The 17,026-nt window shown below is 36.3% G+C and overlaps 2 protein-coding genes across 4 annotated transcripts in view; one reads left to right on the top strand and one right to left on the bottom strand.

The window, feature by feature from the left end:
* Positions 1-3,297: 3,297 nt before the first annotated feature.
* The window catches only part of KAT2B (lysine acetyltransferase 2B), a 69,693-nt gene continuing 55,964 nt past the window's right edge, over positions 3,298-17,026 (bottom strand). The window contains exons 16-18 of one of the 3 annotated variants that reach the window (XR_015797890.1): positions 7,762-7,822; positions 6,347-6,506; positions 3,298-3,416 (exon numbers count right to left, since the gene is read on the bottom strand). Coding sequence is in view for 1 of the 3 variants with exons in the window: in XM_088150775.1 (XP_088006901.1) it covers positions 7,819-7,822 (4 nt within the window). In the remaining 2 variants the exon portion in view is untranslated. Of the gene's footprint in view, positions 3,417-5,669; positions 6,507-6,624; positions 7,823-17,026 lie in introns of those variants that run through there. The other 2 variants (XR_015797889.1, XM_088150775.1) reach the window with 2 other exon arrangements.
* On the top strand, positions 3,329-15,124 carry SGO1 (shugoshin 1). Its single transcript, XM_025165195.2, has 9 exons — positions 3,329-3,467; positions 4,799-4,948; positions 5,031-5,227; positions 5,505-5,609; positions 6,467-6,534; positions 8,542-8,690; positions 12,161-12,988; positions 13,480-13,657; positions 13,819-15,124. The coding sequence occupies exons 2-9, from the start codon at positions 4,807-4,809 to the stop codon at positions 13,958-13,960; spliced, it is 1,809 nt and encodes a 602-aa protein (XP_025020963.2). The 5' UTR covers positions 3,329-3,467; positions 4,799-4,806; the 3' UTR covers positions 13,961-15,124.

Raw genomic sequence — 17,026 nt, 5'->3', positions numbered from 1 at the left:
GCCCAGTACATGTCCGGGCCCGTCTGAAGTTTGCTAGAGAGCATTTGGATGATCCAGAAGAGGATTGGGAGAATGTCATATGGTCAGATGAAACCAAAGTAGAACGTTTTGGTCTAAACTCAGCTCGTCGTGTTTGGAGGAGAGAGAATGCTGAGTTGCATCCAAAGAACACCATACCTACTGTGAAGCATGGGGGTGAAAATATCATGCTTTGGGGCTGTTTTTCTGCAAAGGGACCAGGATGACTGATCCGTGTAAAGGAAAGAATGAATGGGGCCATGTATCGTGAGATTTTGAGTGAACACCTCCTTCCATCAGCAAGGGCACTGAAGATGAAACGTGGCTGGGTCTTTCAGCATGACAATGATCCCAAACACACCGCCCGGGCAACGAAGGAGTGGCTTCGTAAGAAGCATTTCAAGGTCCTGGAGTGGCCTAGCCAGTCTCCAGATCTCAACCCCATGGAAAACCTTTGGAGGGAGTTGAAAGTCCGTGTTGCCCAGCGACAGCCCCAAAACATCACTGTTCTAGAGGAGATCTGCATGGAGGAATGGGCCAAAATACCAGCAACAGTGTGTGAAAACCTTGTGAAGACTTACAGAAAACGTTTGACCTCTGTCATTGCCAACAAAGGATATATATATAACAAAGTACTGAGATGAACTTTTGATATTCACCAAATACTTATTTTCCACCGTGATTTGCAAATGAATTCTTTAAAAATCAGACAATGTGATTTTCTGGATTTTTTTCCCCATTTTCTCTCATAGTTGAGGTATATCTATGATGAAAATTACAGGCCTCTCTCATCTTTTTAAGTGGGAGAACTTGCACAATTGGTGGCTGACTAAATACTTTTTTGCCCCACTGTATGAATCCCAGCCAGGCCAACCTCTCTCTGCCTGCCATTACTGACCAGTGCTTCCTCCTTAGAAAGAACTGAAACTTTTGCAGAACAGTGTCCCCAACCCCTAACCTTTGCAGGCAGTCCAGAATATCATGGTCAGTGGTTACTAAATACCACTGAGAGTTCAACTAGAATCTGAAAGAGCATGCTTTACCCACCTAGGTCTGAACCAATGACATTTCCATCCCATGCCTATGCCTGAACTCTGACTGAAAGGAATCTACATAAACTGTTTAGGGTTAAGGTTATGTGGCTAATTAAATTCCCATCACCTTTTCTACAACCTTTTCTAAAAAACAAAGATTGGAGAAAGAGTGATGGTTGTCCAAAACAGTCTCTGGGAGGACCTCTTCATGAAAGAGGCCACTGCCTCTTTCAAGCATGCTAAAGAGGTATGGACAGCTTTTCAGATCCAGCTACTGACCTTTTCTTGACCATCTAAAGGAGCCAAGAAGGACATGGATTCAAGAAATGGATAAAGTTCATATCAGAACTCAACCATCACAGTCCACAGATCTGGACAAATACCAGACCAGAGTACAAGATAATCCCCCACTCACCACTTCAGTTCCTGCCTTTAAAGAATCATGATTTGATGAATCTGAGCCACTTCATTTGCAAAATGTGCAAATCTGTCCCAATGGCACAGCAGCAGAACCCTCCCTAGTTTACATCCTATAATATAGTTTTTGTGTGTCTCACCTTAAAATGATAGGAAACTGATTTCTGGGAAGTTTCCTTTGGTCACAGAGAAGTGGAAACTGGATTTAGCCCTGCCTCTAAGATTTGCCTGTTAAACATGAACAATGATTTATAAATGGCAACAACTGGGCATGAATAATATTTTAAGGCAAAACAAAATAGTTTTACTGTGGTAAATCACAGTATGGTTTTACAGTTTACTGTATAATTTATTGTGATTCTGAAATGCTTATTTTAAAAAGGGAAATCAAAATATGCCTTAGAGAAAATAACAGAAAAAACAAAAGTAAATATTTTCATGTGCTTTCCTGTTATCAGAAGGATGGCTAGCCACAGCCTCACAAAAAGATAAAAGTACCAGACATTACTATGTTCACATGACACACTGAGAAAGAAACATTTAAGTGATGAAAATACACTTGTCACTGTTGCCTAGAGACTCAGGCACCCCAAGTTTGGTGTGGAGCTAATGGAACCTATTTCCCTGAATTTGAGAGAGAAACTAACTTTGCAAAGTGGCTTTTTCACCCCTCCTGACAGGATAAACCACAAGTACTTCAGGCAAAGAGAAAAGCATTTATTAAGGGGGGCTCCAGTCTTTATATAGGGTACAGAAACAAATGATACATAAATTTGGTATATGTGATGTGTCAGAAAGCAACAAATCAAATAATAAGAGACATCAGATGTGAGAACTAAACAATAGAAAACGTCGGTCCTAAATAACATTCCATGAGTTTGTATCTTTCTTAATACTTGCAAGTGTATTCAAGGACTTCCAGAACATGCTCCCCGTTGTTAAGTTGCTGGAAAGGCTAGTTCTGGCATATCAAAAGAAGAAATGGCTTTGATTAAAAAGAAAACATGATTTCCTGAATTTCAAAAGGAAGCATGGATGCCATGCTAAAATGCTAATATCACCTTTATTAAAAAGCTAATAATGAAGCCTAAAATTCCAGGTAGCACTACCATTTTTAACTCCGCTGACCATATTTCATCTGAGATTTCAGATTCACCGTGTTGTTTGTATTGTATTCCGAGCCATGGATCCCTTTATTTTGGTACTATAACTAACAGTGATCTTGAGATAAAGCATCCGGTTTAAAGGGATCCAACATGGCCTTCACCTAAATTTGCAAAGTCTGCAACCTTAAGGCTGCCTGACTTAACCTTGACGTTTGCTCTTTAGTGGTATCTCAGAAGCAAATGCTGGAAATTGATTGCTGCATGCAGGCTTGGGGAGGGAGCTGGGAAACATTTTTCCTATTCATTCCAACTTTGAGAAAAGGGAGGGGGGGGAAAACAGATATGCGTGTTTTTAGTATAAAAAGCGCGAAATCTTTTTCAGAGTATCTGCCCTGAATCTATTGCAGAAAGTGCACTGTTACCGAAGTACCTCATTTAATAACCCAGTGAAGAAAATGCAGCTCTGGACAATCCCACGGACGACCTCCACTTGCACCTTCGGCTACAGCCAGGTAACTATTTACACACCAAACCCAATGCCGCGTGAAGGGATGCTGAGACGGAAAGCTAGAAAGGTCAAAAGCTTTGGCGAACACAAGCAAAAGAGGAAGGAGCTTCGAGAAATTCAATCTATAGATCAGGAAACAAAGGCGGAGGGCAAGAGAGAGCGCATGCGCCGTCTCGTTCCAATTGCGCCGGGACAGCCAATCAGAGCAGGCAGCGGAGACTTTCGAACAAGCGGGAAGCGAAGCTGTGGTGGGCAGCGAGCAAGTTGAAAACAGTGGCCGGGAGCTAACGGCCGCGGCGTCCCCGCGTTTCCCTGAAGTGAAGAAAGAGGCTCCTGGAGGAAGAAAACGAGCCGGCTAAGGGTGCTTAGTCGGGTTCGATTCCCGTAAGGTCGCGGGCGGTTCCTCGACTTGCGGGCGGTGGTTGCGAGGGGCCCAGTCGGAAGGGCATGGACATGGATGATAGAGAAACATCCCGTCCTGTTCCTGAGAGAGCAGGGCTTAAAATAACTCGGGTTTTTCCCTAGAACTCTTTCCTTGCGCAGCCAAACCTGCTTCTTTAAACCCGTTTAATTCAGTGGGACTATAGCCAAACGCAATCCCAAGCATGCCAATTTAGAAATAAGCTCCTTTGCATTGAATGGGGGGTTCTCACAGGGAAGTGTGTATTTTAGTTTACAGCTTTGTGGTATTTATATAACTTCATATCGTGTGCTTCAGATAATACAGTTCAGATTATGAATTTGCATTATGGATTTTTGCTGTGTACCTAAATTATTGCAGAAGTCACTCGATTAAAGATATAATTCCTTCTCCATGAAGTTCTTTTTCTGAAAATAAGGAAGCTTTTACTCAATTTTGTGCCTGACGAAATCAAGCTGTCTTAGTGTATCAAAAGTGTACTTACATTTGATAGTTTCTCTACTTTAAGAAATCTAGAAACCTGAGGTTTGTTTTCATTCACCTGCACAAGTGACTGCACTTTTGCTTGACTGTTAGTAGTCACAAAATATTCCCATGTCATACCTGATACAGTCATCTGATCTATGTAAAGATCTAGTGCTATGAACATCATAAGGGGGAAAAAGCAATATTAAGGCATATTCATAAGAAAAACTAAAACAGTTTTTTATCTTTCAAATGAAATGAGCCACATGGATACAGTTGGTGCCTAATGTTCTTTTATATTATATAAGCAGCAATATTTTTATTGTGTTGTGTTGATAATATACCGTCCAACTCTATTCCTAATTGTCAGTCTGTGGAATTAACAAGCTGATAGAACATTCTTGCAGAATTCAAGCAGCGTCCTGGTCATGAAATTTGTGTCTAGCAGTTGATAATGGAATAATTTGCCAATTTCTAAATGGGGTTATATTAATATGTTGGCTTAAAGAAATGCTTTGTGTTAGCCATCACCTTAAAGAGGCTATGGATACGAAAATATCTAAGACTACAAATTATAATCAATTTGTACAGTATTTTTCAAATTTTAACTTTAAATAGATTTTTTATTGTTAAGTCTTGTTGAACAAACTTTCATGAAGAGATTTCTCAGAAGTATTTTAAGATGCTAAATAGGGTTTTTCTCAAGCATAAAAGTAAAAAATACTTCATTGCTGTAAAATGTAGGTATTATAAATGAATAAATACAGCAATTTATTTTAGTGGTAACATTTTAAATATGTCTAAATACAACAGTTTCTGTATTTTTTAGGGTGAAATATGGCTAGAGAAAGATGTTTGAAAAAGTCATTTAAGGACAGTTTGGAGGATATAAAAGAACGAATGAAAGAAAAGAGAAATAAAAAATGGGCAAGGCTGGGTAAAGCAAACCAGGTTTTACCTATTAAGAGTAAAATTGTAGGTAAGCATTTTAATATTCTCTCTCTCTCTCCCCCCCACCCCCAAATAGAATTTTGGAAGTTAAAATTATCCATCTTTTCTAGATAATTCGTCGGCACAGCTGAAAAGTTTCCAAGCAAATAATCATGCTTTGGCTTTGGCTTTAGAAGAAGAGAAGAGTAAAATGAGGGAAGCACAAGATATTATACTGCATTTAAAGAAAGAATATCAAAGCTTGAAGTTTCAGGTTTATGTCCTACAAAGAAGGCTTAAATTACAGCAAGAAAAAGAACATGCTGAGGTATTTGTTGTAACATGGTTTTATATAAGTATACTTAATAATTTTAAAATTATATTGCTATCATTGTTTTTAATCAATTTCCAGTCATATTGATTATAGTTGGTGCCATGTATTAGTGCAGCTTCCCTAGTAAGTTGTAATAGTAGATATTTTATATAATAAACACTATACTATTATTTTTGTTTACTTTTATGTCTAAAGCTCATTCAACTTAAGAATGCTAACAGATTTTTTATGAAATGCCTTTCTACAGCTATTTTATTTTGTTTTCAATCAGAATAGATTCATGATAGTGAAGAAGATTATTTCCAAAGTTGTTCAAGACCTACTCAATGCAGCAAATATTCTTGATCCCATAAATGATGTCTCCACTGCTGATTTTGTAAGTCTTTTACCCTCCTGTTTGTATGTGCATTTGTAGTCTGTAGATTTGAACTATCAATTCAGACTACTTGAAAATACTTGTTGATACAAGTCAGAGTTCTTGACTTACTGGGATCTACGAAATACTCTAAACCTGAAACGATATTCAAACATTCAAGGTTGAACTATCTCCATAAAACTCTAGATAGCCTTTTCTGGCATCTGAATGTTGCAGAGCTGTATTGACTAAGTTTCAGTAACAGATTGTCTTAGTAAATGTTTTACATTTAATTGCTTAAATCCTTTTGGACTTCAAGTAGGACAACTCTCCTACCTTCTACAAACCTTGTGCTTCTCTTCCTATTTTCTTTATACATTTTTTGCAAAAGTGAAGTACTAGCAATAAAAACTAAATATGATAATATGGGATATATTTTTAATATTTTCATTATCTGATACTACAGTTAGCAATAAGGTAGAAAACAAGCTCCTAAAAATGCTAGTGGATGATCATAAAGTACAATGAAGATGTGTAAATGAGAAATCCAGTGTTCTTATCTGAAGGCATTAATTCAGCATTAAAAACATGAGGCTTGCTGAATGATTTGTAACATGGGAACTGCACAGGGAGCTTCTGTTTTTACAACCATTGAGCATATGGCTAGGACCGTGTTACAAGTGCCCATGTTATAACATCATGTTCTACTATGGTGTTAATTCCTCTTAATGACTATACAGTGGCAGAAGTCTTATTACCTTCCAGTAAATACATTTACAAGCTGCCGCTGGGAACCATTCTCCTATGCATATTTTTCAGATATCTGATTCCATTATGGATGTCCAATAATTTTTTCAACACGTCTTTAATTTCTATAGGATACAATTCAGTATACCTCTGAACTTGAGGAATGTGCTCCTGGAAGTTTAAAAAAACATGATTTTTTGTAAGTATACTTCATGTATTTAGTAATTGCTTTTCAAAATCTATTTTGTGAATTTATAAACTGCTTTATTCAAGGCTAATTTAAGCAGTGTACAAAAGCAATAGCAGCAGTGAATCCAATAATAACAAACATAATATAAAAGTATAATAAAAGTTATAATTATACTACTATTCTATATCACTCAAGTCTTAAATACTTTCTGTATTAGTCAAGTTGTTAACAACTTCCAGAAGGCCAGGAGAGTAAGAACAACCCTACCAGGGGTGTGGTATGATGTGTACAGGCAAGAAGTACAAGCGGATCCAGAGAAAGGGAGCTCCTGCACAGAACATCTGTTTTGTGAGCCAGGGGATGGGGGGCTTGCCTGTAACACCTCTTAATAGTTGAGCACCTTCAGCAGGCATTATTTGTCCTTGGAATGAATGATCAGAATCTATATAGAATAAGTAGTATCAAAAATACCCAGGCCCTAAAGAAATATAAGAAATAAATTCCACAAACTAACAGTATTTGGAAATAGACAGAAGGTAATTGAATGTTTTCAGTTTATTTGAATGTATAATCCAAAAGGAAAAATAGGGGGTTTGTGTTAATTAACAGAGATTAAGACAGTAAAAAACTAACTTTAATTTTTATTATTCTAGGGGAAAAAATAACAAAGCATTATATTACATAAAAGGGGTTTTGTTTTAATTATCAAATGTATTTATAACCATATTTATAAGGTACATTATGCCACATATATATTAAAAGTACATTTTTCTTCAAACGTAATATGATAGAAGAAGTCTGAATTGTGATGTTGGTATCCTTAAACTGGGGAAGAGGATTAATTCTAGGAACTCTCATCTTTAGATCTCTCCCTGTACTAGCTTGATGTATCAGAATCAAGATTTGTTGAATAACAGATTTAATAAGGACAACCTTGAAAGTACAGTGGTGCCTTGGTTCACGAACTTAATTCGTTCCACTATTCTGGTCGCAAGCCGAATTGGTTGCGGGCCGAATCAAATTTCCCCATAATGTTCAATGTAAATAAGGTTAATCCGTTCTGACCCCTACAAACGTGGTTGCCAACCGAATTGGTCGCCAACCGAATCAAATTTTCCCATAAGGTTCAGTGTAAATAAGGTTAATCCGTTCTGAACCATATGTATTTTTTTTTAAACCCACAAAAATATGAAACAAAGTACAGTATAGTACAGTATGAAGAGAGAGAACACTAACCTTGCTTGAGGTGACACCAAAAAGCTTCACAGCAAGTGTCTGTCTGCGACCGCAACCTCACCTAGAGGAAGCCACAACCACATGTCAGAGCAGGGAAGATGACCACGGGTCATGTTCGACACCCGATGCAGAGTTCGCGAATGGAAGCAAAATTTTGCGAACGCTGCTGTTCGTGAACAGAAGCATTTGTGAACTGAGGTATTACTGTATTCCCATGGTTTAGAGTTCAGCAGCCATTTTGTGCATTGGCACTATCCCATGAATCTGTGCAGGATCACAAGAACTATAAAATACAAATTCTAAAAATTAAAAATGACTAAAATATTCTAAGATCTATGCAAGAACACAAATATTGCAATATTGGCTATAAACATTTCAACTATTAAAAAGGGATAATTTTTACTTCATTAATTTTGATTCATTTTTAATGCAGCTATGAATTTAGGCATATCCTAGAATCTTATCTTCTAAGTATTACAAAAAATTCACCAGAGACTATGAACCACTTGCATTTTACAAGGCTGTATAATATTGGAACTCAGTAAGGAGATTTTTTTGCATTAGAAATTGCATGAAAGTATAAGTTACATTTGATGAGAAACTAACTACTCTTTTTTATTTCATCTTTTTAAATACATGTTCCTGAAATTTGAAATATTCAAATTTAACTTAAGAAGCAGTGTTAGAAAAATGAAGAAATTTAATACATGGTGCTCCTGTGGAAAAGCCTGTTTTAATATATATATCTTTAATTCAGTCCATACCAACTATCTTTCATAGGACACTTCTAAGACACGTTCTTGCTGTAGAAGTAAGTAAAGAAGATAAAGATGAAATGCAAGATAAAGTGAATAGAACTGACTCAGATTCTATATCAAATTTCTATGACAGCACTGAGAATATACCTCCAGCATCTCAGACAGATACAGGTGGGTAATACCAAAATTAAGTTTGTAAAACTCAGGTGAAAGCTTTACCTATCAGTTTGTGTAAATTGCAGGTTAATCATCTGCCTGTTTACTCAGGAATAATTCTTAAAGTTTGAAGAGGCTCAAACTATAATTTTGAAACTGAAATTTTAAAAGTAAATTACAATATGATAATGAAAAGGAAGGAGTAAAATATTAAGTTTGAGTTATATCAAAAATAGCTATTAGGATTCTAGAAAAGTAAAGTGATGCCAGACCTGACTAGGAAGTGGATCTGTCCTATTTTCAGTGCAAAAAAATTATACTTGCAGCAAGCTCAGTTTTTTAATACAGGATTAAACTTTGGCCAAACAGAATCATATTGATCAGTCTTTCATCAATAGAGGGCCAAATAAAAAATAGAAAGTAAGTACATGTAATTAATCTAGGGAAGTGCAGTCTTTGAATCATTACAAAATTTTTTGCTAAGCCTAGTGTTTGATAGATTCATAGTTCATGAGTTCATACATTCCGAAATTTAGTTCAGAAATCACAGTCACGTTATTATTTTTCTCAAAACTATATCAGTATTAAACTGGGACCACAGAGCAAACCCATATCATAGATACATGTGTCCCCACAATCATTTTACTTTTCCAGGATAAAGAGTTTGATAACTTATGTTCTCTGTGATGTCCAGTAAATATGGAAAAAAGTGGTAGTTTGTGGAATTAATCTCATTTAAAGATGCTAAGAAACATGCTTAATGTTCTTTAAGACCCTTATTGGTTTGTCAGTATGGAACATTCTAACTGCTTATTGCAGATGACTTATATCCATTATAAAAGTCTTTAATTTTCTGTAGGTTTAAAATGTCCAAAATGTATTTCTGAACAAATGATAATTTAGACGTTTTAGATGTTGCTAATTTGTCTATTTTAAAGTTCAAATTGTACAGAATTGAATGTACTGGAATCCTGTATTTTTGAGCACTTTTTTTTTATTATTTTGGTGCCTTCAAGTCAGTGTTGAGTCTGTTGACTGCCTGGACTAGTCCCTGTAGTTTTCTTGGCTATTTTTTGGAAGTGATTTGCCATTGCCTGTTTCCTAGGGCTGAGGGGGAGTGACTGGCTCAAGGTTACCCAGGTGGATTTCTTCCTAGGGCAGGATTAGAACTCAGAGTCTCCTGGTTTTTAGCCTGGTGCCTTAACCACAACACCAAACAGTTCCTACAACTACCTGATCTAAATTATTGCTATTTCTATTTGCCCACAAGTTACTCCCTCCCAAAAAGATGTACCTGCAATTTTCAAACTGGATTGTTCCAAAATGTGATTTTAGTGGATAAGGATAAAATTGTATTTGTGTTCAGCATTTTCCAAATATGCCTTGTAACTTTTAGTGCTGGAACTATAGAACTTTGACTAATAAAGGAACCTACCCTCTGCCACATTATCAAAAGTGCCACATAGAAAATAGTTAATTCTGCCCATAGTAGTTTTTTAACTCAATCATCTGAATTCCATAAGGAAGTAGAAGTTTAAAATATATACCCAATGATAAAGCTGAAATCTTTATCTTATCTGATAGCCATAATTGAAATTCCTTTTCAGTCCTGTTTATTGAGAGAGGGGTGCAGTCAAAATAGGAAAATATGGCATCTAGTAAAAAGTCGGGAATCTGGTAATGATATACAATACATATATTAGCAAGATGTTTATACTGTCTCATAGTTAATTATATTTGTATAATTGTTTTGAATATCTCTGTATTGTAACTTTTAAATAGTGGTTCTTTTTTCATCCTACCAACTTTATATAATGCTTTACACTATGTTTTCTCTTTGATAAAAATTGAACCCTATACCTACCACTATTTATTACAACTGAATTTATTTTGTTACAAATTCAGTTAAGTTTTCTCTTAATTCAGGTATGCCATCTTGCATTTCTGCAAAAGCCCAAGGTAACAATGTTTGCCTACAGTGATAGACAAATTATTAACAAGTCCCTAAACAGGTAGCAGCAACTTGTTTGGGCTTGGGTCAGGCACAGTTAGTACTAAGATGGGAGACCAAAAATATCAGAGTTGTAACCTAGACTAGGAATTCCAAAAACATTCTGGAAGAAGACAGTGGCAAATCACTTCCGTACTGTTGCCAAGAAAGTTATATGGATGGGGCTATAAGGAGTCAAGCTTCTACCTTTTTTGTAATAACTGCCTGTATTTAAGATCTATCCAAAATACTACTTTTGATCTATTCCAAGTATATAGTATATTGGTGTATTAATTCCTTGTAGAACCACAAGTCCTGTCTTGTCCTGCCTCTGTTCATCTGCAACTGCTGGGTAAGGTGATTTGGAGTGGAGTTCCATCAGCATACTGATGATATCCAGTAGTAAACCCAAGGAAGTGATTAATACTCTTGCCTAAATTTCATAGCGGGCAGGATGACGACTAATAAGATAAAATTTAAATCCAGACAAGAAGAAAATGCTATGGAATTGATGTTTAGCCTGTTTGGGATGGAGATATATACCCCCGCAAAGAGCAGGTCCACAATCGGAATGCTTCTTGATCCTCAGCTGTCACTGAACTAGCAGGTGATGGCTATGCACGATTAAGGCTGTGCTCAGGGACTTTTTACGAGCCAGTCAGTTTTGACAAATTATGTGTGTCTTGGTTTTCTTATCCTGACTATTGCAATATGCTATATGTGAGGTTTCCCTTGAAAAATGCCTGTAAGTTGGACTTGGTGCATAACATGGCAGCTAGACTGTTAAATGGTACCATGATGCCTATACTGAAAAATGTGGACTAGTTGCCAACTGCTTGCTAGGTACAGTTTAAGATGCTGTTAACTTTTAAACCTTAAAAGACTCCAAAGACAATCAAAAGTGCCTCTGTCATGGTGTATCTCTTTGGGTATTAAACAATATATTTAATTGTAAGTAGGGCAGGCCCTTTTGAAGATGCCCCATTACCAGAAGCCTGTCTTTTCTGGCAAGTAGGAGAGTGTTGCCTCCTGGGCTGGTTCCAGATCATGGAATGCACTTGCTTGGGAGTTATATGTGGCCCACAGTTTTGGTATTTGAACAATTTTTAAAGACCCATCTCTTTTCCTAGCATTTGAAATGTTAGCTTTAATTTAAATTTTTAACCTTTTAGAATCTGTTTTTGTTTTATAACATTCTAATAGCTGTCTTGCTAGTATAAAGGGATGGTAGAAGTTGAATAAACAATATATTTAATTGTAAGTAACCCATGTATCATTTGATTAGAAGAATTTTATTAGGATTATATTATTTCATTATAACCTTTCCATATAATCAATTTTATGAACTATATTTACTGTTTCCAAGATAGCAGAACTTGTTATTCATTGTGGAAACATCTGGTTTAATAAATCTGTACATTTACTGTATAAATAGTAAATTAGTTCTCTTTAAATATAGCTTTGCTTGTCATTGATGCATATTTTAAATTCTCAGGTTGCCAGAATTATTCTTGTGAAGATCATCTAGACTCTGGAAGCGGAATTATTTCAGTTGATGAAGACAGGCAAATTGGTTATTCTGTACCTAGAAATGTGTCTACCCGTCGTCGTTATTTAAGAATTAATCCCCCAAATGAACTCTTTGTATCAGATGTTGGCATTCCAGAGTTCAGTGCTGATCTTGGCAAAGAAGACAAAACTTTGTCTAAGACAAGGAACAATAATGAAAAATGTGATGAAATATCTATTAGTCAGGAGGACAAGCATGGCATAAACACAGATAAAAGAGAATCAGATATGCAAATTGAATCAAATGCCACAGCCTTTTTAGAACAAAGTAATTTCAGTAATATTGGTGGCTTGAAGACTCAGAAAGAGAAGGGTCAGAAGAGAAAATTGGTAACCACAAGAAATGTGCACAGGGTAAGTTCCAAAAAAGGCAAACACGGCAATAAGCAGACTGGTTCTAAACAAAAAGCAGATACATACATTAGTTCCAATGATGCTTATGATTTTGTATGTGAGGAGTCTGTTCATAGAACACCTTTCCGGCAAAACAAACAAAATGAACATGTTGAGGATGGACATTATACAGAAGAAGCAGAAATCTGTAGTGGTGAATCATCTGTTTCAGAAGAGGATCCTAATGACAGTCTCTATGTGCCTTACTCAAAAAAATCAAAATCCAAGGAAACTTTAAACACTGGAACAGATGTAATCCCAGTATGCACAAGGCCACGATCAAAGAGAATTATGTGTGAGCAACATGATAGAAATGCTGAGGGGAAACTAAGGAATACCAGAACACCTGAATCTCATCTGGGTAAGAAAATTGTTGCTTGAAGGTCATATTTACTGTACTTTGAAAAACGTGTATGTTGATCGGTATAGAAATGAACTACTTTAGAAGATTAGACTATGGTTTTAAATCTCCAGTATTGCAGTCAAAAACAGTACATAAGTGCAGATTCTCTTAAATGTTCATGCTTTGTTTCCTAATGTTTTTTTAAAAGATTTTTAAATATTTTTTATAAATATGCACAAGTGCATTATTTCCCTGCTCTAGCCCTTGTTACCTAGGATTATAAAACTGCACATACTTTGGAGATAACCAAAAAAAGCATTGAACTTTTCTTTTAAATGAACAAACTATAGTGGTCATAATTTGGGAAGAACTAAATATTGGTTTTATTCAGTAATATATTGGCATTTTAAAGTTGAATGAAAGTTTCCTTCAGATTACCATTGCGTGAACTGGGGGTGAATAATAATGGTAACAAATTAAAAGAAAGTGACAATACATTCTTTCAACAGATGAACCACGTGAGGCACTTCAAAAACATCACCATCTCAGTGATATTACCAATGTTGTATCAACTTCTTACCAAACAAGAATTTCTCACCCAGCCTTCAGTACTGCAGTAAAAGATACTTCTCACCAAAGACGTAGAAGTACTAGTTATGTGAGTTATAAGGAGCCAAGTCTCAGCGGGTGAGTATCTTTGTTTCTGGATTCTCTCAAAAGTCAATTACATAGTCTTATCGTAGTTCTTTCAACTGTAAGAACTACATTAATTTCAAATATTTTGGTATAATTTGAATTGTTTCAATTTATGTATTTTAATAAAATACTTTGCTAATTTGTTTTGATAGGAAACTCAGAAGAGGAGACCCTTTTACAGATACTAGCTTCCTGGATTCTCCCATTTTCAAAGAGAAAAAGGGCACCAAATCCAAATCTCTTAATAAAAAGTTGCTGTCCAGATACAATGAAGCATTTGTTGGTTGTCATTAAGAAACTTTTTATTGGAGCACATTTAGCTTGTCATTTTTATTACGCTGAAAAAGTATATTAACCAAAATTCTGAAGGTGAAATTTTTGTATATGATTTTCTAGTTTAGATTTATGAATACTTTGATAATATTTCACAACACACATACATTGCCTTCCTGTTTAATTTATAGATATATTTAGATAGTTGTAAATAACCTATTATCATTTTAGTGGGAGTTACTTTTCCCTCCTGAACACAAGAAAATAATTGGTTTGAAATGCAGATTATTATTTACTTGGTATCAGATGCAGCTAATTTTAAAAGTAGAGCCTTTCATTAAAAATAAAGTTAAACTTTGTAGTTGTCTTCTGAACTATTATTTACTTATGTGGCATTTATAGTAAAATGTTTAATAACTTTGATTTGGCTTAATTAGCAATTCTAGCAGTGTTTTCAACCTCCATTTTCTTGCAATTGTTCTAATATTTTATAAATAATCTCAATCTGTAGTCTTGTACATATTTAGAAATAAACACCAGTGAACTCTGTAGGGGTTCTGGGTAAATATGGTTTACTTATTTGGCTTATATTTCACAGCTGTCCAACTTCCATATTGTGAGATAGCCTTTTGTGATGCATCTCAAGTTATATGCCAGTATTTTTATTCACAGTTACTTTAAAGCAACTATCAGTCTTCTGATGGCACTTGCAGCAAAAAGAATGAAAAGCAGGAACCTTTGTGAACTCTAATTTTATTACAAGAACTTTAACTAAAAGTTACATCCTAAATTGCTTTTTCCTTTTTTTGTGTGTCTTTAGATTGCAAGCCTATGGTATCAATTGTTTAACTAGTTTTTCTGAGATGTTTTACGGGAGAATGTGAAAATCATAAATAAATAATGTGTTCTGATTTTATTTGAAAACTCATATTAATCCACAGGAAAAGTAGAACATGCAATTCCATAGGATTTGCTATTGCACAGTGAGTTCCGGTTCTTATTACCTGAATGTGCCATAGCACACTTATATTCCACTTCATGAAATGAGAGGTGCTCACAAACAATGAGTATGTCTGGTATTTTTATATGCAAATTACAAAATAGCACACAAGATCAATATTATACATATAATTTAAAACCATTTTATACCAGTACAATAAATAATTTTACAAATGTAAAATTTCAGTTAAAGTATTTAAAACACGTACTGTATATAACTTTATTGCACAATATCTATGAAAATAATCTTTAAATTAGAAACCAAAATGTTCTCAATATAGAAGAGACTCTAATTTCAAGACAATAAGAATCTTTGAAAATAACACTTTCACAGGATATCAAGCTTTAGAGGTGATTCTGTTGGCCCAGTTTACAAAATACTTGAAAATTACTATTTAAATATTCTAAAACAAAGTTGCATCATTGTACCTTAAATACAAAGCCCATTCTGATTTATATAAAGCACTAAGGCATTTCTATATTACCATTTTGTCTATTTTGTACCATTTCCTTCTAGGAAGGCTCATCTAATCAGAATAAACATTACTACAGGCATTGTGCCAAAAACTCCTCCTTTTGTAATGTACTTTACTTTCTACAACAGTTTACTAGTGAAATATTTCAGCATTAACAGACAATATGAGACTTCAGTAAATTTTCAATATATATACTAGGGATATCTTACTTTCCCCTCCAGTGTTGTGAGATACACTGTAGAAACTGAGTGGTTAATGAGTATGGCTTCCCTAAAAACTAATCACATCAAATGAAGTTTATTTCTTACATATAATGTAGGAAACAGCTCAAAAATATGTGGGATTAATAATAAAATTCTAGGAACTTTTTTGTTAGAGTTTTAATAAAAAAAAGACTAGTATAGTATCAGTCCGTGTGGAAGTTAATACATGTTAACAATGGGAGAAGAATATACTAAAAACTGCTTTTATAAAATTGTGTCACCTATGGCCAAATGCAAAGCAAGTTGTAGGTAACATGGCATTGGGCTGGATGCAGTTGAGCTCTGAGCTGACCACTAAAATCGGTGAACCTTGTTAGTTATCACTTCAGGTTTCAGGGCATATATTCTAAGTATGTTTAAGTCTACTACCACTTTACAATGTGCAAATAGCTGTGAGAAAAACTTGGGTATATCAGCACCTGTTTAAGTGGGAAAGATACTCCATCTACATTAAGATTAGATGTAGTTTCCTATCAATCAGGTACAAGTAGTCCTCGAGTTAGGACCATTTGTTCAGCGACTGAAGTTATGATGGTGCTGGAAAAATGGACTTACGACTGGTCCCTAAGTTATGGCCACTGCAGCTCCCCCACGGTGACGTGATTGAGATCTGGGCACCTGGCAATCCACACTTACAACCAACTGCTAAGCACCCTGTATGATCACATGATTGCCATTTGCAACCTTCCCTGCCAGCTTCCCACAAGCAAAGTCAATGGGGAAGCCGTCAGGGGAGGCTGCAAGTCAGTTGGGTAAGTCTCCCCCACCCACCTCGGCCTTTCTTTGCTCGCATGCATCACACCATCCTCCCCCTTTGTTTGCATGCGTGCACTGTGTCCACTCACGCACCTGGGCCTCTTTGTGCTGTGCTGCAGCTTGGGCTTTGCAGGAGAAAGGCTTTGCAAGAGGAAGGAGGAAGCCTCATGAACGCACACCAGGAGCGCCCTTGGACAGCCCTTCCGTGTCTTTGGAGTGCTCCTTCAGCACTGGAAGTGCCCCTGAAGATTCCTCAAGCGAGGGAAGGAAGGAGCTGGCACATGCAAGCCAGCTAAGGGGGAAGGATGGCACTGGTGCATGCAAACAAAGTGAGGAGGGTGCTGGTGTGTGAGCAAACAAAGGGAAGGAGGGTGCAGTGTGTGTGAGTGAGCAAAGGGGGAAGGAGAGCCAAGAAGCCCCTGAGCTGCAGCATGGCAAGCAGCACCTGAGCTGTGCAATTCTGGGCTTGCTTGCTGCCCTGTAAAGCAGGGTGCAGGGCAGCCAAAAAGGCAGAGATGGGGGGGAGATAGGTGGGTGGGAGGAGTTGGAGGCAGTCCCTTACCTTACTGAGTCTCAAGGCCTGGAGGGACCAA

Source organism: Python bivittatus, unplaced genomic scaffold (genome assembly GCF_059951505.1).
Source record: "Python bivittatus isolate LINGU-HERP-01145 unplaced genomic scaffold, Pbiv_v1 ctg000610_np1212, whole genome shotgun sequence".
Classification (NCBI taxonomy): domain Eukaryota; kingdom Metazoa; phylum Chordata; class Lepidosauria; order Squamata; family Pythonidae; genus Python; species Python bivittatus.
This window is presented reverse-complemented; position numbering and strand designations above follow the sequence as displayed.